The sequence below is a fragment of the Mastigoproctus giganteus genome, chromosome 3 (genome assembly GCF_048544385.1).
Source record: "Mastigoproctus giganteus isolate SK-2022 chromosome 3, ASM4854438v1, whole genome shotgun sequence".
Taxonomy (NCBI): domain Eukaryota; kingdom Metazoa; phylum Arthropoda; class Arachnida; order Uropygi; family Thelyphonidae; genus Mastigoproctus; species Mastigoproctus giganteus.
The window spans coordinates 184,913,518-184,935,241 of record NC_143577.1 but is presented as its reverse complement, the minus strand read 5'-3'; the positions used below and the strand labels follow the sequence as shown (position 1 = coordinate 184,935,241).

Below are 21,724 nucleotides of genomic sequence, written 5' to 3'. Positions count from 1 at the left end.
TCAATATCATTGATAAATACACAAAACAACAGTGGACCCAACACCGAATCCTGTGGGACTCCACTAATAACATTAGTCCACGAAGAGCAGCACCCATTGATTACCACCCTCTGTCTTCTCCCACTTAACCATCCTTTTATCCATTGTAGCAACTTACCCTTAATACCATTCTGCTCCAATTTGTACAGTAGTCTTCCATGCGCAACAGTGTCAAAAGCTTTCCTGAAATCCAAGTATATGATATCAAAATTATTTTTTGCATCCAGTTCCTTTGTGACCACATCATAATAACCAATCAAATTTGTCAGACAAGACTTTCCCTTAACAAACCCATGCTGTGTTTGAATTATTGCTGCAGTCTTGTCTAGATGATCCTGCAATGCATCTTTAACCAGTGACTCCATTATTTTACCCGGAACAGAAGTTAAACTAACTGGTCTGTAATTACTCGTGTCACCCTTCGATCCACCTTTGTGAATTGGGGACACATTTGCACATCTCCAGTCCGTGGGAACCTCCCCTGAGTCCAAGGATGCTCTCATAATTATGGCTAAGGGTTTGCTTAGTTGCTTTGCCGCCTCCTTTAAAATAACTGGATAGATCCCATCCACCCCAGGTGCCTTTCTTATGTTTAACTTCAACAATTTCTCCTCCACTTTGCTCTCAGTTATTACAAAATCATTAAGCACACTGCTACAATTTGATAACCTTCTTCCATTTTCAAATTGTAATAATTCCTCACGTGTGAATGTAGATGCAAAATACTCATTCAGTTTGTTTGCTATCTGAGCAGGATCATCAACAGTCGAACCATCGATGTCAAGTGGACCAATCATATTCATCCCCTTCCTTTTAGAGTTTATATAAGTAAAGAAATCCTTGCTGTTTTTCTTAGCATCTTTTGCCAAAGATTTCTCGTAATCCGCCTTCGCCTGCCGAACCTCCTTTGTGACCTGATTACAGACTAGTTTATATCTGCCACAGGCTTCTGCGTCACCTGATAATTTATATGCATCCCATGCATTTTTCTTCTCTGTCACGAGTCTCATTAGTTCATTTGATAACCATTTAGGCCTAAACCTTGAACGATATTTCTTAATCGGTATATAAAGTCTAGTAGCTTCCACGATTAATTCTTTGAATGCTTCCCACTTAGAATTTACTGTTTGTAACATCGTCAGTTGATCCCACTGTACAGAATTTAAAAACTGTCTGAGACCACTGTACTCCCCTTTACGGAAGCAAAAACCCTTTCCTTTACCCCTGACGGTAGTTACCTCTTTGAGTAAATCCCACTTCAGCACACTGTGATCACTGCCACCTAGTGGTTCCTTTATCTGCAAATTCTTAATACACGAATGATCACTGCTGATAACCAGATCAAGAGTGTTACTTTCTCTGGTTGCCTCTCGAACATGCTGCTGCAGAAAACAATCATCCAATAACTCCACAAAAGTCTGACTAGTGTGTGAGTGACCAACCCACAAGTTCCAGTCAATATCTGGGAAGTTAAAATCCCCCATTATAAGACATTCTGATTTACTGGCCCACTGTTGGGTCCACTGTTGTTTTGTGTATTTATCAATGATATTGATGAAGGTATATCAGGCTTAATGTCGAAGTTTGCAGATGACACAAAGGTTGGCAGGGTTGTTAATGACAGTAATGGCAGTGTGCTACTGCAACAGGATCTAGATAATTTGGGCAGATGGGCTAAGAAGTGGCAACTGAAGTTCAACCTTGACAAATGCAAAGTACTGCATATGGGTAGAAGTAATCCCAGAGAAACGTACCAACTGTGTGGTACTACACTTAAGGTGGTAGAAAATGAAAAAGACCTGGGAGTAATTGTGCAGTCAGATATGAAGTTTTCTGAGCAGTGCAGACAGGCTGCCAGAGCAGATCATGGGGTTTTGTCAATGATATATAGGAATTTTGCTAGCAGGGAAAAGGAGGTGATTGTCCCTCTGTATAAGGCAATGGTCAGGCCACGCCTTGAGTACTGCGTACAGGTCTGGAGGCCTCATTTTAGGAAGGATGTAGATTTGCTTGAGCGTGTACAGAGAAGAGCAACACGATTGGTGAGGGGAATGAAGGGATTCTCTTACCAAGAGAGGCTTAAGTTCTGCAAATTGCAGTGGCTGGAGACTAGGCACCTGCGCGGTGATCTGATTGAGGTCTATAAGGCCTTGAATGGGTTGAGCACGCTGAATTCTGATGGGATCCTTCCACTTGTTCAGATTACGAACCTACGGGGACATAAGTTCAAATTAAGAAAGGACAGATGTAGAATAGATGTGCGGAAATTTGCCTTTAGCCAGCGGGTGGTTAATTGCTGGAACAAACTTCCATCTGTCGTTGTAGAAGTTGATAGGTTAAATAAATTTAAGTTGGAACTGGACAGGCATTTGGAGGGAATGGTGTGATTTTTTTTTTTTTTTGGCTGATGCTGCATAAGCTCCTACACTTGCTTTCTTGCATCATGTGCCACTACTACTACTACTACCTCTTTTGCTGCCTCCCTCAATATAAGTGGATTGATCATGTCCACTGTGGTGCCTTTTTTTACATTTAGATTCAACAATTTCTCTTCCATTTTCCTCTTAGTTATCACAAAATCATTTAGCTCCCTGTTAGGATTTGAAAAAATTCTGGCATCCCCAACCTTAAAAAATACCTTCTGTGTAGATACAAATACCCATTCAGTTTGTCAGCAACTTAAGCAGGATTATCAACAGTCAACCCATTCACATCTAGTTGAACAATGCGATTCATTCCCTTCCCTTTAGTGTTCACATAGTAAAGAAGTCTTTGCTCTTTTTCTCTGTATTCTTTGCCAGAGACTTCTCATAATCTTACTTAAATTGCCTAACCTCCCTTGTGACATGATTACAGACTAGTTTATATCTACCACAGGCTTCTGTATCCCCTGATAATTTATATGCATTCCACACATTTTTCTTCTCTGCCATGAGTCTCTTCAGTTCATCTTATTCTATTCAGGTCTAGAAGCCTCACCAACAAAAAAATTACATATAATTTGTTATAAGAAGACAGAAGGGGAAATACATTGGTTAGGGATGTTAAGTATTGTTTCTATAATGATCATCTTAGATATTCACTGCTGAACCTTGTTTATCTTTGGGAAGCATATTATTGATCACTGGACAAAGTTGTCTCCCAAGCTAGCTGAGGTAAAGAATCTGAGATTGTTCACTTTTTAAGGATGAACAAATTACGATAAAACAGTTTTTTTTTTTTTTTTTTTGCTGATGCAGAAGTTTGCTTCCTTGAGTCATCTAGACTGATTAATACTAACACAGAAATGCTTGCCTATCTTTGTAACAACCCTTGTGGCTATGCCTTGTTGGAATGATTATATTAGTGTGTAATTCTTGGGATGCCGCTGGAAGTGGACTCTAATGTCACCTTCGACACTAGTGTCATAGGTTTCCAATCTCTGATTTAGACTAAGAATCAGATACTACATTAATACCCGATGCTTAGCCTTGGCACAATGTTAATAATCGTCACTCTGAACTAGATCACTACTGATAAATTATATTGAATAAAGCTGCAAAAGGCATGCATATTAAATAAGTATAACATATCTAACTTCCAAAAACTAAATGAGAGCAGTTAAAGAGGTGGTTTGGTTTCAAGAAAGCAATATATATATATATAATTAAGCAATCAGTAAAACAGTTAGAAAATTAATAATTTAAACATTTTTTACTCCCAAATGTTATTTTTAATGAAAAGAAAGACTTTACAATTAAATACATAGTCTGCTTTCTGTTGAATTTTATGTCTGTTCTATTCTACCTGAAATTTAACTAATCATAATATCATATTGATTTTCTTTAAAGTTTCATCAGAACCTAAGCTTCATTCATTAATCAACATTTTTAATCAGTTTAACCTGTTATCTTAATATTCTTAATATTTACAACTTACTTTTGTATTGATACTAATTCTGCTCGAACTTTGCTCAACTCTTCACTTATAGCTTGTTTAGCTTGAATCTCACTATGAAGACTGGACTGTAAGTTAAGCAGTTCCATTTTGTCTAATTTTTGTGATCGCCTATTTCTCCAGTTTTTTTCCTGTAAGAATTTTCACAACTGCATAAATTAACATTTTAATATGAATATTATAAATAACTCACACATATTATTAGAATTATTATATATACAGAATATTCACATACAGTGTTTTTCATTTATAATGCTGTTGCATATGATATAAATTTGTACATAACATGGGTGTCAGAATGTCTCCCTTCCTTTCCCACCTTATTAATCTTCCAGCTTTGAAATTTATCAACTATCAAATTTTCATGGCTTTATGGGCATATCAACTATCAAATTTTCATAATCACCTTCTGACTGCTACAGAGAGAATAATTCTCCAATAATTGTTTCTGAACATCATGCTTATAAAAATCCAATCAGTAGCGTAAACATTTTTCCAGTTATGGATTAAATTGAATTTTCATGATTTTCTTTAAATTTTTATGGCATTGAGATTTTATAATGGCCTAGCTAAATAAATTAAAGAGGTACACCATAAAGAAAGAATTATCCTAGCTTGATATTCCAGTGAGGGATAACATTACAGAAGAAGAAATTACATTCTTTCCTGGATAAGATGGATGATGCTACTGATCTTGAAAGGAAGAAGAATGCAGTAACCCCAGAGTCACATATCAACTCTGTGGTACTACACAGACAGTGGTAGAGAATGAAAAGGACCTGGGGGTAATTGTGCAGGCAGATATGAAGTTTTCTGAGCAGTGCAGACAGTCTGCAAGAGTAGCTCATGGTGTCTTGTCAATGATATACAGGAATTTTTCTAGCAGGGATAAGGAGGTGATTATCCCCTTGTATAGGGCAATAGCCAGGCCACACCTTGAGTACTGTATACAGGTCTGGAGGCCTAATTTTAAGAAGGATGTAGAGCTGTTGGAACAAGTACAGAGAAGGGCAACAAGATTAGTGAATGGAACGGAGGGTTGCTCTTACGAAAAAAGGCTTAAGTTTTGCAGATTAGAGTGTCTGGATACTAGGCACCTGCGAAGTGATCTGATTGAGGTGTATAAAGACATGAATGGTTTGAGCATGCTTAGTGCTGATGGGATTTTTCTTCTTGCTTAGAATAATCACCTGAGAGGGCATAAATTCAAATTGAGGAAAGACAGTTGTAGGATAGAGGTGCGGAAGTTTGCCTTTGGCCAGCGGGTTGATTGGTGGAACAGACTTCCATCTTTGGTTGTGGAAGTTGATAGCCTAAATAAATTTAAGGCTGAGCTGGACAGGTATTTGGAACGAATGGAGGGATGAAATGGGAGTATTTTTGGGGTTTTTTTGGCTGATGCTGCATAAACTTGCTTTCTTGCATTGTATGCCTCTACTAATGCTAATGCTAAGAAGAAGAGAAGGGGGGAAAAAAAAAAAAAAAAGAAGAGCACTTATACCATAAAACTAATGCAATAATTAGGGTTATGCTAGGTAAGGTGTAATTCTGCTACCTGAGTATCAAGATACCTTAAACTAAATTAAAATTATAAAAATCAAACTAAAGTGACAATATCTCTAACAGTGCAAAGACAACTTCCCACCCAAGGAGACATACCCACTATAGGAAACTGCCACAACCACAATAAATGAAATAAAGACAGAGAAGGGAATCCACAAGAATAACGTCTTCAGAAAACACAACCCTTGTGAATTCCAAAAAGATTATATTTCAGTCATCAACTGTGGCTCAGCAAAATGTCTCCACTGCACTCCAACTTTCTTCTTTGATTTGCATGTTTCATCTATTCCACTCTTTCCTTTTTATTTTGTATGCTCATGACTACCCCACACACACTTCATTACATTTTAACCTATTTCATCATTTGGTTTATCTTATGAACCTTATTATAATTGATTAAATAATTTATGTTAATTCTATTTATTTTGATTTGGTTTTTAAGGTTAATTTGCAGATTGAAATTTGGCTTAGGCTTGTCAATTGGTAGAGCAGGTATTAATTTACATTCATTTGTTTATTTAAACTATTGAGAGCAGTGACCATGGCATACATTATATTTATATTCTTGAGTTTAGTTTGTTCATTACTTTTTATTCTATACCGTGAACCCCCACCCCCACTTTACAATATTAATCCATTCCAGAGACACCATATCGTGAAAATATCGTAACGTGAACCCGATAACACATTATTTTTTGTTAATTTGTTCCAAAACCTTGGAAGTTGAAATTTTCGCTATATAACTAAGTTATTTATTTCTCTAAAAGGCGATTTTTATAATGGAAATTGTACATATTGATTATAAAAATGATTAAAGCAGAACACAAAAAATCACTTCAACTAAAGAATTCAAAAACAAAACATGCAGCCAACACATTTAAAAATGCTGCTATTTGCTGACAGAAAGAACCACGTGGTCCAGTCAGAGACAATCGTAAGCCCATCCCATCATAAAGTGAAATAAGTAGGTGCCAGATCATTATCATATATTCAGTTATAAGAATCATTTTTGAATGCCTTTGTGATATTTTTCTAAAGCACATTTCAGAGGTCACTACCATAAAACAATAAAAACAATTTACAGTTTCTGGTTTATCGGGATTTTCTGTTAGTGCAATCTATTATAAATGGGTAGAAAACTCGATTGCATTTGTGATAATACCGATAGCTGGAATTCTGTTGGTTTTTACGTTTTTATGGTGAAATGTTTCCCCTTCAATGAAATTATCAGTCATATAAAAACATAAATAAATTTTCAGAATCTCCTCTTCATTTCTATTTTTTTTTAGCTTAGTAAACTTGTTACTCCATATCTCATTTGCACGTATCGTGTTAATTGCAATTTGTGCATGCCATGTTCTTTGTTATTGATTGGCACTGATTTTTTTTACTTTTTTAAATTTTAAACCCCCCCACCCATCCAAAAAAACCATGTCAGTGAACAGAAATATCAACTAGTTAGTATATATGTAAGCATTATGGTATGTATTAATTAAGCTATGTACGTAAGTGTAAATTTATTTTATTTTGCTAACCTGGGGAAAATATTCTTCCAATTTTCACGTATCATTTAATTTTGCCAAACAGCAGAAAGGATGCAAGGAGAAATTAACCATAGGTTCTGCAGTTATAGAGCAAGACTACAAGAAGTGTCACAACATGTACATGGCCTACATCAATTACCACAAGGCCTTCAACTCCATGACTCATAGCTGGCTAATAGAGATGCTGAAAATCTCCAAAGTCAATCTGACAGTGACAAGCAACCATGGTGAAGGGAAGTATCACCGTTTGAGGATTGCAACTTCATATAGCAACCTTTCACTTTAAAAACATCTGATTTATTAGTATTCAACCTTATAAACCTTTTCAAATTACACCATACAAGAAAACATTTTGTTTTCTCTACTTTAAAGAGAAATAGGTGATTCTATTTCATTTTAATGCTTAAATCTTGGCATGAAAATTTTATACCACTAACCAATTTCAAAGGAAAGGAAATAAAAGTCAATATAATATTAAAAGTTTATTATAATTAGTACTATAACAAATTATATATAAAATATTTTTGCTAATTTTTCCCTTCATAACAGATATCAGGAGCTTCCCTGACCAACGTTAAATGTATTTTTTTTTAAATTTTTTTTTATAGCCAATCAGCATAGTGAGATTTCACTTTCTTCAGTAACAGTTTTCCATATCAGATATCTCTTGATGAAACCTTTTGCCACATTCACCAATAACAGAATTCAAATGTGATAGCATTAAAAGTCTCAATGCAAATGTAGGAAATATATCTTTAATAACATTTTGCAGAAATGTTTTTATAGGTGCCCAGAATTTCTTGAAGCAATATCACTACATTTTTCTGTTTTAACACTGCTTAGTAAATTGGAACTGACTGACAGAATTGGATTGGAATTTACCATTTAAAAAAAATTGCATGCTGCTTTTTTTAAAAGGGTTCAATGTGATGTCAAATTTACTACCCTTATAAGTACATAATTTATTAAATTTAGGTTGTCTACAAGAACTTTTAATTCTGACTGTGAAATCAAACCAGGCATCACTGATGTTCAGATCAATAAACTGAGACACTTTAGTTGGTTCATTGTCTTAATCTTGATTTTTCTTCTCAGTGTTCACTAAAGTCATACATAGCTTGATTCTTCTTCTCAGTGTTCACTTAAGTCACAGCTTGATTCTTCTTGTCTCAAAATGTTCCATCATTTTTGATGGAACACTTTTGTAAATAGGGCACAAAAATACACTAAAATCATCCAACTTTACACTTAGGGTTAAATAATTATGGCTGTTTCAAAAACACAAAGAACTCAGCTAGATTCGCACTGTCTCCAATCAGATGAGATAATGTTAATGGTACTTACAAATGAGAAAATGATGTGAAAATTGTTTTGAACATTAATATAATGGTTAAAATTAATTAGAATATGCTATCGTAAGTAAAGACTGACAATATGTACAAAGAGGTGGATCCTCCCCATAAGCAGATAAATATGGGTCAGATGGGTGTGCCCAATATGCATCCTGGCCAGGACCACCTCTTCCTACCCATCTGATCTCATGCTTAATGCCCACAACTGAGGTTCCCATTTAAATTGCAGCAGCTTACTGCCACCTTGACATATATTAAAAAAACAAAACTATAAGTATTGCCTAAGAATCAAATTCTAATAAATTTATTTTTTAATTTTCAGTAAATATTTTAATATTTGTTTTTTACAAGTCTTTCAAAACCCAGAAGGTATACGCTATTCACCTAAAAAAACCCAGATGGTACACGCCATATACCCTCCACTACAGCTGCTTGTAACTAAATGCTTCGATCATAACTGAGACCTGCCAGCACTAGAAATAAATATAAAATGCTAGAAAATAGATCAACAGTGAAAAATACCAACCAATAAATCCTTAAATAAGCTACATGATACAGTTTCAGTGAACATAAAACACACACTCTGTTTAAAAAAATGTAAAGTATTAAAATATAACAATAAAATCCATTTGAATTTCTGAAATATGACTTACTGCAGTGGAGGGAGGAAGACCACTCATCTTAAGACTTTCAAGTTCTTCTGTCATTTTAGTAGCTAATGCCTGCAAGTAACCTCTTGCATCTTTTTCATCACTTACCCTGAATAAAAAAGAAATGCTTTAATTTAATTATTACTTAATTACGTGAAAAGAAAATGAGAAATTATCGAAAAATCTTATACTTTCTAAGAATCATGCTTTCCTACAATTAGAAACAAGAGTTTCGTGTTGCTCATGGAATAAATGCAAAATACAAAGGGTTAGTGGAATAATTTTATGTTTAATGTTCTGTAGAGTACAGTCTAAGTGATGAGCAGGTATCTTATTTTGTGAAACTAACTCTTCTGAGGGGTGGGGGGGGGGAGAGAGAGAGAGAGAGAGAGAGAGAGAGAGAGAGAGAGAGAGAGAGCTGATTTCTGCATAGGGTAACCAGTAGTGGATGATATGGATGGACATATGAATCCAAAACAGAGTTAAAACATTAGTCAATGCTGCCATGTATCTTCAATCACTAAAGAATTTCTGATAGCAGCACAACAATTTATGCTTAATTTCTGCATTATTAAATACAGCTTAACCTATACAATAATGTTCAATAATTTTAATTGATTACACTAGTTTACAAATTTATGTTTGCTCCCTGGGGTTTGAATTTCAATAGGTCCCATTGCCAAAATATGTTGCTGTGATCTCAAATATGACTTAGATTTTTTTCTATCACATCCAGATACATCACAATTTAAGAAATAAAAAAGTATAGTTTTCTACGAAAATATATAACTTTACTGTATTTAGAAATGACAAATTGATCAGATTACATTTTCATATATCAAAAAATACGTAAATACTAACAAGTCGTTGTTGTTTGGTTTTTAGGAGCATTAGCAACTAAGGCCATATTGCTCCAGTGTGGTGGTCATTCCCTGACCTTTCTGCATCCTCCGTATTTGGTGGTGACGGGCTTGAACCCCGGTCTAATCAAGAAGCGTGTGCTACGCACTGCTGCTCCTTCCCACCTGGCTATGGAGGCGCCCTACTAACAAGTATTAAACAAAATTCTGAAACTTTCATTAATCAGACCTTCGTCTCTTTGTTTGGAAAGAATATTTAATCGTTTTTCTTTTATGTACAGTGCCGGGTTTCTCTCTTTTTAAACACCAGCAGTAGTCGGCCATCATGTTTGTATTCCACCTTGCCTGGTACCTCTGCTCCATTTACTTTTTCTCTCTCCCCATCTCTCCCCTTGTTCTTCATTCATCTTTCGGGGAAAAAATCAAGATGGGCATGTAAAAAGTGAATTTTGATGCTCATATTGCACCCTAAATTGTGAAGCTTTTCAAGCATATTTGGAACAATTTTCTCATAATCCTATGATTTATGATTTCCTAGAAAGTTTTTGATTACACTTTTAAAAGCAATCCAGGCTTCCCTTTCAACGTCAGTCATAGTAGTTTCAAACTGGTCTAAATCAATTTTCTAATTTGGGGACAAATGAAGATACCCTCCATAAGTTTTGCATCAGATAAAACAGGAAATTTACTGCAAAGGTACTTAAATCAGTTGCCATCCTTATTCAATGCTTTAATAAATTGCTTCATTATGCCTAACTTTCTAAAGCAGCAGCCTGGAAAACAAGATGCAGGGTATTTCAGAGACTGCTGGAAGTAACATTGCGGTACAAGTAAACACATAGGTTGTATTAGGGTAGCTAAGAATAGGAACAGGTGGATGTATACTTGTGTGTACACCAATGCTAGGAGTTTGGTAAATAAATTTGATGAATTTGAGGTATTGCTCAAAACATCAAAGGCAGATATTGTTGGGATATCAGAGACATGGTGTCACACAGACATAAGCAGTGCAGAACTGGAATTTGGAGAGTACAATGTGTACAGAAAGGATAGACAGGACAGGAAGGGAGGAGGGGTTATGCTGTTAGTTAAGAAACACATAAAGTCTAAGGAAATGCATCCAATTCATGTGGATGGACAATACAATGTTGAGTCTTTTTTGGTGTGACATAAGCACTGGGAAAGGAAAAATGAGAGTAGGTGTGTGCTGTAGGCCTAATGAATCTGATGAGTATAATGAGCAATTGTGCAGAGAAATAGAGTGGGCCAGTAAATTAGAGTTCTTATAATGGGAGATTTTAATTTCCCAGATATTTACTGGAATTTGTGGGTTGGTCACTCACACACTAGCAAGGTTTTTGTGGATTTATTGGATGATTGTTTTCTACATCATTCGGGAGGCAACTAGAGGGAGTAATAATCTTGATCTGATTATCAGTAGTAATTCTACATGCATTAAGAATCAGCAGATAAAGGAACCACTAGGTGACAGTGATCACAGTGTGCTGAAGTGGAATTTACTCAAAGAGGTAACTACCATCAGGGGTAAAGGGAAGGGTTTTTGCTTTCGTAGAAATGACTACGATGGTCTGAGACAGTATTTAAATTCTATACAGTGGGACCAACTGATGATGTTACCAACAGCAAATTCAAAATGGGAAGCATTCAAACAATTTATCTTGGAAGCTACTAGGCTTTACATACCAACTAAGAAATATTTTTCAAGGTTTAGGTCTAAATGAATGTCAGATGAACTAATGAGACATATGGCAGAGAAGAAAAATGCATGGGATACATATAAACTAATGGGTGACATGGAAGCCTATGATAAATATAAGCTGGTCTGTAACCAAGTCACAAAGGAGATTAGGCAGGCAAAGGCAGATTATGAGAAATCCTTGGCAAAGGATGCAAAGAAAAACAGAAAGAGTTCTTTACCTATGTAAACTCTAGAAGGAAAGGGATGAATCAGATTGGTCAACTGGATATTGATGGTTCAACAGTTGAGGATCCTGCTCAGTTAGCTAACAAACTAAATAAGTATTTTGCATCTACATTCACACATGAGGAGTTATTCAGGAAGGGGAAAGCCAGAGGTGAAGTAAACTCTAACAGTTAGCTAGATGATTTTGTAATAACTGAGAGGAAAGTGAAGGAGAAATTGTTGAGGATAAACATAAAAAAGGCAACCGGGGTGGATGGGATCTATCCAGTTATATTACAGGAGGCAGTAAAGGAAGTAAGCAAACCCTTAGCCATAATTATGAGAGCTTCCTTGGACTTAGGGGAAGTACACATGGACTGGAGATGTGCAAAGGTGACCCCAATTCTCAAAGGAGGATAAAAGGCTGACACAAGTAATTATAGACCTGTGAGTTTAACTTCTGTTCCAGGAAAATTAATGGAGGCACTGGTTAAAGAAGCACTGCAGGATCTAGACAAGACTTCAGTTATAGCTCGGACACAGCATGGTTTTGTTAAGGGAAAGTCTTGCCTGACCAATTTGATTGGATACTATGATGCAGTCACAAAAGAACTGGATGCAGGGAATAACTTTGATATTATATATTTGGATCTTAGAAAGGCTTTTGATACTGTTGCACATGGAAGACTGCTGCACAAATTGGAGAGTGTGTGGCATTGGAAGCAAATTGCTGCTATGAATAAAGGGATAGTTGAGGGGAAGAAGACAGAGAGTGGTAATCAATGGACACTGCTCATCGTGGACTAATGTTATTAATGGAGTCCCTCAGGGTTCAGTGTTGGGTCCATTGTTGTTTTCTGTATTTATAAATGATATTGATGATGGTATATCAAGCTTAATATCCAAGTTTGCAGACGATACAAAGGTTGGCAGGGTTGTTAAGGGCTGTTGTTGTTATTTGGTTTTTAGGACCATTAGCAACTAAGGCCATATTGCTCTGGGGGATATGCGGTGGTCATTCCCTGACCTTTCTGCATCCTCCATATTTAGTGGCTCACGGGCTCGAACCCCGGTCTAATCAAGAAGCATGTGCTTCGCACTGCTGCTCCTGCCCCACCTGACTATGGAGGTGGTTGTTAAGGGCACTACTGACGCTATACTGCTGCAACAGGATCTGGAAAGGTTGAGCAGATGGGCTGAGAGGTGGCAAATGAAGTTTACATTGACAAATGAAAAGTACTACACATGGGAAACAGTAAACCCAGAGCAACGTATCAACTCTGTGGTACTACACTGACAGTGGTAGAAAATTAAAAGGACGTGGGAGTAATTGTGCAGATATGAAGTTTTCTCAACAGTGCAGACAGGCTGCAAGAGTAGTTCATGGTGTCTTGTTAATGATACATAGGAATTTTTCAAGCAGGGATAAGGAGGTGATTATTTCCTTGTATAAGGCAATGGTCAGGCCACACCTTGAGTACTGTATACAGGTCTGGAGGCCTCATTTCAAGAAGGATGTAGAGCTGCTGGAACGAGTACAGAGAAGGGCAACAAGGTTAGTGAATGGAACAAAGGGTAGCTCTTACGAAGAAAGGCTTAAGTTTTGCAAATTAGTGTCTGGAGACTAGGCACCAGCGAGGTGATCTGATAGAGGTGTATAAAGCCTTGAATGGTTTGAGTATGCTCAATGCCGATGGGATTCTTTCTCTTGTTCAGAATAATCACCTGAAAGGGCATAAATTCAAATTGAGGAAAGATAGATGTAGGATAGATGTGCGGAAATTTGCCTTTAGCCAGCGGGCAGTTGGTTGGTGGAAGACTTCCATCCCTTGTTGTGGAAGTTGACAGCCTAAATAAATTTAAGGCTCAGCTGGACAAGTATTTCGAACAAACAGAGGGGTGAAATGGGAGTGGGTTTTTTTTTTTTGGCTGATACTGCATAAGCTTGCTTTCTTGCATCATGTGCCTCTACTAATGCTAATGCTAACTTGATATGCAGTGGAGGTAAAAGTATTTTTTCTGGCTTCACCAAACTTTCGGGCACAATATTTTTTGACCCGGTGTAAGATTGTGCCTCCAAGGCCATTGCTTCTTTGTCCAGTGCAGCGCTTTAGCTCTGCTATCCCATTCACAAATATAGCATGGCATTTTAGTGTACCTACCCTGTTGCCCCAACAACATACATAACACTTTTAAGTCTCCACATAGTTGCCATTCGTGATCTTGATATTGAATTTTCTCCAGAAGCAACTTTAGATTGTCATAAGTTTCTTTTAAGTAGACTGAATGTGTAACTGGCATAGATGTGTACTTATCTCCATTATACAAGAGAACACCTTTAAACTAGTCTTAGAAGAGTCTATAAATAGTCTCCATTCATGTGAAAAATACTGTATAAACTCCCTTTCACGATTTCCGTACCAGGAAAATGATGTACCTGAAGCAAGTAAGTTCTTCACTTGAAGTCTGGATCCCAGAATTTCAGCAGCATACTTTGGAAGACCTAAGTCCCTTACTAAATCGTTCAGTTCGACTTGTGTGATTTGCTGTGGCGTTAAAATATTTTCTGGTTGATAACATTCCTCTTCACTAACCTCTTTAGCTTCTGTTTCGGTGGAAGAAGATGCGGCCTCCAAAGTTTCTGGCGGAGGTTTTACAGGCAGATCAGGTCCATGCGGAACCGGTCTTATGGCTGACGGTAGATCTGGATATTTGATGTCCTTTTTATTTTTTGAATTTTAACCTTTAACATCACATACACAAAAGTAACATTCAGCATGGCTTACTGGCTCACGCCACACCATAGGAATAGCAAATGACAAACACACATTCTAAGATGTTCGACACATGTATGACATACTTTATGTGTGCCCACGATTTATCCTGATTGCCTAGTTTTATGTCAAAGCATGCATAATACGATTTTTTTACAAAATCGGTAATATTTCGTCTCTGCTTTACAGGAACAAAACAACCACATATGTAACAAAATATGTCGGGACTGTTTATACACTTTCTGGTTGCCATACTAAAAGAAAACTAACACACAATAAGTGCTCACAACGGTTTTAACAGGAGTATTGTGACCACATAAGGGATGTGCCACTTATATAGGCTCTGCGGTTGAGTGGACTGTACAAACAAGTGAGTGCATGGTCAGACAAGTTTAACCCATAACTACACACAGGAGTCTCCCAAACTCCACTCAAAATTCTCTGAGAATCACAGATGGGCTGAAAGAGTGGGGTGGGGCCGTCTACCTTCCTGGGTCAAGGTCAGTTACCTTGCAGTATGACCTTGCAGTTTGTGTAGTTACGGGTTAAACATGCACAATCTGTTGTATTTGATACTGATTACGAATATAGGGGTATAAAACTTGCAAACCATTGCAGAAACTATAGTTATGTACACATTTGCATATAATACCTAGGTAATATTTTGTTAATGAATTGTGAAAAATCTTTATGTGATAGAAACAAATGGACTTCGGTTTAGTAATCAGTAAACATGCATAAATAACTGCCACATACTTTTACTCAAACCCTAGATACACTGTAAACCAGTAAATTATTGTTTTTGTGTCCAACAATGCCAAAAATCAATAAAGAAAATTATGTTGCCTATACCAAGGGCCAATTGTTTTCCATGACAATGCAACAGTATCATAATGCACAGAAAACTGCAAACATGTCCCCTTGTTGAAACTGAGAAGTATGGGGGCACTCACTTCACTAGACAATGTACTCATTTGTTGAATTGGTGACTCTGACCAATTCTTAAATCTCAAGTAGAGATTTAACAGTTCTGTGATTGAACACTTCCTGCATATAAGAAGTGATTAATGATAGGATTGGGCATTTTATTTCAGCTAACAAAATAATATGTGGAAACAGCAAAAAAAAACCCCCCCAGAAATCCAGAAACATAACAACATTATTTTATAATTATTTATTAAATAGCCTACTATATAATGATCTATAGTTAAAGTGAAAATAAAATTGCTAAAATAAATTAAGTTCAAAAGTATGCATTAGAAATTCTAAATTCCACAATTTGACCATGTGAATTTACTTAGGGCTTTCTCACAGGAGATTATGGGCATTAAACTAACGTGCATAAAAGACAGGGCAACTGAATAATAAGAATATTTCATTGCAATTCACATACTTTCTTGGTTGGGTAACCTTTCTTTTGAAAATCATTGTTTCTTTATATTCATATCCTCATCTGCAATTTTTCTAATGCTAACTTGACAGAGTAAATGAGTTGCATCTTTTCCTTCTATTTTCATTTCTTCTGAAGGGATTGTCAAGAAGACTGATTTTTTGTTGCTGTTTTATTACTCTGCTGTTTAAATTACAACATACATTTTGATGGAATTGAAATAAGCAAGTTTTCTGGGTGCTTTTTTTTTTTTTTTTCTTGTAAAGTTGTGGTACATTTCATACGTAATATATGTGAGGAGAAAAATAATCAAATCGTAGGGCAGTCATATCCATTTGTGTTCCTTCATTGTTTTGTTGTTTTCATTGGCTGAACAACATGTGAGACTTTATTAAGAGTGACTGGTTGAAGATTCTTTGCTTCTTGTACAAGATTTTATACATCTGTATTTTTTTTTTTTCTCATTTCAAGTACTCACATATTCAAAAATAGGCTGGATGTTTCTTCTTTACAATTTGGATACCTCAGTTTGGGAACTTTTTGTATGTTTCACTGTCATGCTCATTAAACCAACAGCACAAATTGATACACTGGTACATTTGAGAATAGTTGTATTTTTGACATTTAAACCATTTTAATGGGTTAGAATCAGTGGTGACCTGTGAATATTTTAACAATGGCCTCGCAGTTTTTCGGACTTTCTACTGAGTAAATTCGATCCGTCATGGAAGTGACATCATCTGCAATTTCCACTAGAGGCATGCACTTCCCACACCCGCACTACCAGTAGTGTGATTAGAGCGCATGATGCATTTTTCATGACCAGTATGATATCTCGAGTCAGGAGCGGATTTCAGGGGTGGACAATGCGGCTTATTACCCCCTTAACCATGCATATAAGTGAATGTGTAAAACGTTCCTAGTTCTATCTAAAAAAAAAAAAAAAAAAACCTTAAAAACCTGGTCGTCATGCCTTGCGATGATAACTGGATACAACAGTGTCTGGAGTTCTAACTTTTTAGAATTTTTGTATAATATGACGTCACAATCATGCTTCCCGAAGTTACTACTGCAGTTAAGTATGATTGCAACAATACAAATATTTGTCAATAATTTCTTTTTTCGCCTCGCATTTTCGTTACATTCCACTGTTAGGTTCTCCTAACATCTGCATATGCCGCTTCAACTACAAGAATGGTACATCAATTGGTGCTGTTTTACAGAGATATTTAGATACATTGCACTCGCAAGTATACATCTCTTACTTTAGTTATCATAAATCCATTGTATCTTGTCTTCCAGAAATTATGAAAATCTGTGAATAATCAAAAAATATTTACAATAAAAAAGTTCTTTTATTTCGTAATCGATATATACAAATCAAAATACATAAAAGAAACGCAAAGGATGTTTCGCATAAACCATCTACCGCGCATGCTTGGCACATGTGCAACTTTTTTATTCATCTTTTTTTTTAACAACTAGGGAAATATAACGGATACATTTTTTTCATGATAAAATTTTAATATTGTGAATAAAAAGTAATAAAATATTTCCCATATCACAAATAACATAAAAACTATCACAAAACATTCCACAATATAAAAACAAATATTACATAAAAAACAAACTTTATAGAAAAGTAAACAAAAAATCACAGATTACATGAAAAAAAATTATTTCACAAATATTCAAGAAAAATTTATTCTAAAATTGCCATATAGAATTTACTTCTTTATTAATATTTGTTGTCGATCTTCTGCTTTGCTCAATAGCTGAGCGATGATTTGATGTAATGATCCAGATGAAATTGAAGCAATGGTTTTCCATTTAAATATATGGTCTCCATAATCTGCAATGTGTTTAATTGTCACAATATTATTCATTATGCTGAAAGCTGAACTCAGCTTCAGCCTGATAATTGCAATGGTTTCAAAGATGTTTTCTGGCTTTCTTAATTGAAAAAGTAATTTCACTTGATTTTAAAGATAAACTGTCTTCGACAAAATCTTTAAGATCATTAATTTTTATTTCATATTTTATCAGAAAACTAAATTTCTTATTCGGTTTTCACCACTGCCTTGCCATCAAAATGAAAGTTCTTTCACATTCCAGGATTTTGGGTAGCATATGTTTAAAATTTCTTTCAATGGTATTGTTATTTTCTTTATTTAATTTAAAATCACCCTGTTGCATTAATAACTTATCCTTCAAGGATAAAACAATGCATTTAATAACTTGTCACAAGGTAATTTTTTTACTTCTGATTTTGATCCCTTCAAATTCTTTCCACTTCAACATGCTCTCAATTTTAGCTTCATAATTTCCTTCAGAATTTTTCAAATTAGCAGTAGCATTGATAGTTCGAATAATTAATTCATATGCTTTTACCATTGTGATTCTGTAAAGCTTCTGAAAGGTAAGAGAGCTCCTGCAGGATGTCGATCATTAGTGCTAAATGGTTAAAAAATACCAAATTTAAAAGTCGATTTAATAATCCAGAATATTTAACTTCTGATTCAAAATGTTTGCATCAAGCGGGATAATTCCTCCAACGCACAATTGCCATCCACAAGCTACAAGCTGCTCATCATGGCCCAAACACACGACCAATCTTTATAGTTTCCACATCAAGTTCTTTAGCAATCATCCCTAATTCGCACTAGTTTTTTGGAGATTGGTAATACAGTTTTTTTTTTAATTATTGCCTGTATGCCATTACTGTATATTTTAGAACATTTTCTACACAGTAAAAGGCTTGACAAAGTTTCAAAATCTGCCAACATTTTATCTTCATAAAGTTTATATAATATCTTAGTTGCCTCAATCCCCCCTACATTGCTACTCTCACTAGTTCTTTGAATACAGTGCAAAAAGTCGGAATCACATGGATATTTAGCTACTGTGACCACGTAAACATAGACAGAAGAAATTTACTGGAAGGCATGGATCACTCACTTCTTTGAAAAACATATGCCCGTTTCTCGGAGTAGCTTTGACCATAGCCTCTGACTGGCTATGGAGAGCATACTGACTAGCGCGACTTCTCAATATGTGACTGCATAGGTTTTATGGACACCACTCACAATGTTAGTGGTGTCCATAAAACCTATGATGGACATAGGTCCATCATAGGTTTTATGGACATAAAACCACTAACATTGTGAAACAGTAATCCCTTTCACACTTAATTTGCACTTTATAATTAACTAAATTGCCTCAAGGCCAGAGGTGAGAACAAGGCATACAAAGTTGTCTCTCCTAACCCGTTTGTTACATGGAAATTTTCTTTGTTCAACGGAAACTATTTTAAATGTAATTACCAAGGGGAATCAAAAAAATTCGCTATAAAGAAATTCGTTAAACAGAGGACTGTAATTAAATCAAAAATGAAGCAATTTTAAAATACATAACAGATCAATTGCGCCATTAAAATGCTGGGAATGAGGCCCCACTCACCCCACCGTAGTTTTGGCTCAGGATTTCATTTGTAAAATAAATGATCACCTCAACAAAGGGCTCGCAAATTTAAAAAAAATAATAACAATGGGCTCTCGCGAGCCCACTATAGCTCACCACTGGTTAGAATAAATATCCTTGCTGTAAAATAAAAGTAGCCTACTTTCGCCTACTTGGGAATGTGAGCATGTTAAATGTGATATACAATTTCTGGTAGGAGCAGTGACTCTGCTACTTCATACACTTTGCACTTGTTAAACTGTAAACTTTATTACTGAATTGTAAACTGAATTAGCTCCTTTAAAAGATTAGTAACATTAAATGTGCACAACAGCTACTGATGTACTAAAGTATTGAGGGGGGTAACTGCAGCAGGCAATCCTCCAAACGTTTTAGCCATTAGTAGATGTTCTGGATATTTTGGGCATGTCATTTCTACTAGAATATCTCTGGAGAACAATTTTTTTATGGTCTTGCCAATCCATTCAACTGTTTCTCTATGAGTGTGTGTGTAAACAGCAATACTTGAGAATGCCTGCAAAGTAAAAGCAGATTACCTGAAATTAAATAAAATTAACATTAAAATAAGAAAAAATAATAAAATAGTGCTTAATGCTGTAGGTCCTAGATTTTAACTGTCTTCCAGGGGTCAGCAGCCAAAACTAAAGGAACCACAGCAATAAGCAAGGTCTCTGTAGTGTCTCTGTTTCTTTTAGTGTCTTTTCAACACTACCTTGTTAGTCTTTGATTCTCCCTTTGCTGGCACATTTTTCTCATTTGTTTAACTGCTTGCTTCCCCATCACATGGACACAGTTCACTTTGACCAATTCACACCTTCCCCCACCATACTCAGGGTTCTTTTAACTGAAATAAATATACAGAGAACTATCGGATAACTTCTTTGGTTTCCGATACAGCCCTGCGTTCACTACACTCAGCTAATTTCACTGACCCGTCTGATCCTACAGTACGTTGTTATAACCAGACTTTATTCTTTCATCTTAAGATTACTCTAACTTTTACTTTGTTTAAATTTCAAACTGGGCAATTTGCCTTCATTTACATTTTTAATTCAAACCTTCATTCATTTTCCTTTACAGGATTTAATCAGTATTATTTTAGCATAATTCTGCATTTTACTTTTATTTTATTATTATTTTTTTTATTATATTCTTTTTATTCCTTCCTTTTTGGTCTCTGTCGGGTCGGCTATGATGTATATGTACAACACGTATACATCATAACAGAAACAGACATTGCTTATTGCTGTGGTTCCTTTGGTTTTGGCTGCTGATCCCTGGAACACATAGTTAAAATCTTAGCACCTATAGCATTAATATACTATTTTATTATTTTTTATTATTTTAATGCAATTTTTATGCTAATCTTAATTTTATTTAATTTCAGATAATCTGCTTTTATTTTGCAGGCATTCTCAATTTATTCCATTGTAATTACACTTAACAGGTCAGCATCCCTACCCAATGTACTGATCATATACATTTGTCTATATTTCATTATGGTTGCTGGGTATGTCTGCTATAACTAATAGTGCCCTGGATCCATAATCCAGTTTAATAAATTAATATTTTTTCATTCTTTTTAGAAGTTCAGTTTTGTCACTACATCCTATTATTTTTATTTATATTATATATATAAATAATAATACTAAATTTAAAAAAATAATATATATATATATATATATATATATATATATTAATTTTTTAAATTTAGTTAAAATTATTTAATTTAATAATTTTGTTCAATTTAGAACAGGACAGTAAATAAAAGCCAGTATTTCAAGGATTGTTTGCGTGTGTTGTGTGTTGTGTGTATCAGACCTCTTAGCCACCATGCTGGCATGGAGAGCTGGGCTGGGTCTGCTATTAAACTTTCATGTAAGAAGCACAAATCCTATACCCACCAAAGGTAGTGCAATACCGGTGGATGCCTCTATGAAGAATGGTAAAATTTTCTAAAGCCTGTTCTCGTGTTGCATGGCTAGTAAGAAACTGACACTGCTTGGGGACTTGCTTCAGTTTTAGCTGCATTAGCTTATATATGCATAAATGTGCCCTGCCTTTACAAATGTCCATCCATCTGCATGTAATAATTTGGCTCCTAGTGAATGGATTTGCGTGAAATTTTATATTTGGGCCTTTAAAACAGATGTGTCAAACCATCACAAATTTAATTAAAATTAGACCAACAGAAACCTGGTAATTATTAAAA

General features: G+C 35.5%; 1 protein-coding gene across 1 annotated transcript in view; it reads right to left on the bottom strand.

Moving 5' to 3' along the window:
* LOC150088463 (serine/threonine-protein kinase Genghis Khan-like) overlaps positions 1-21,724 on the bottom strand; it is a 905,682-nt gene that overhangs the window by 424,963 nt on the left and 458,995 nt on the right. Inside the window, exons 21-22 of the mRNA XM_090370169.1 lie at positions 9,088-9,193; positions 3,958-4,106 (exon numbers count right to left, since the gene is read on the bottom strand). Of these exons, the coding sequence (XP_090226295.1) occupies positions 3,958-4,106; positions 9,088-9,193 (255 nt within the window). The remainder of the gene's footprint in view (positions 1-3,957; positions 4,107-9,087; positions 9,194-21,724) is intronic.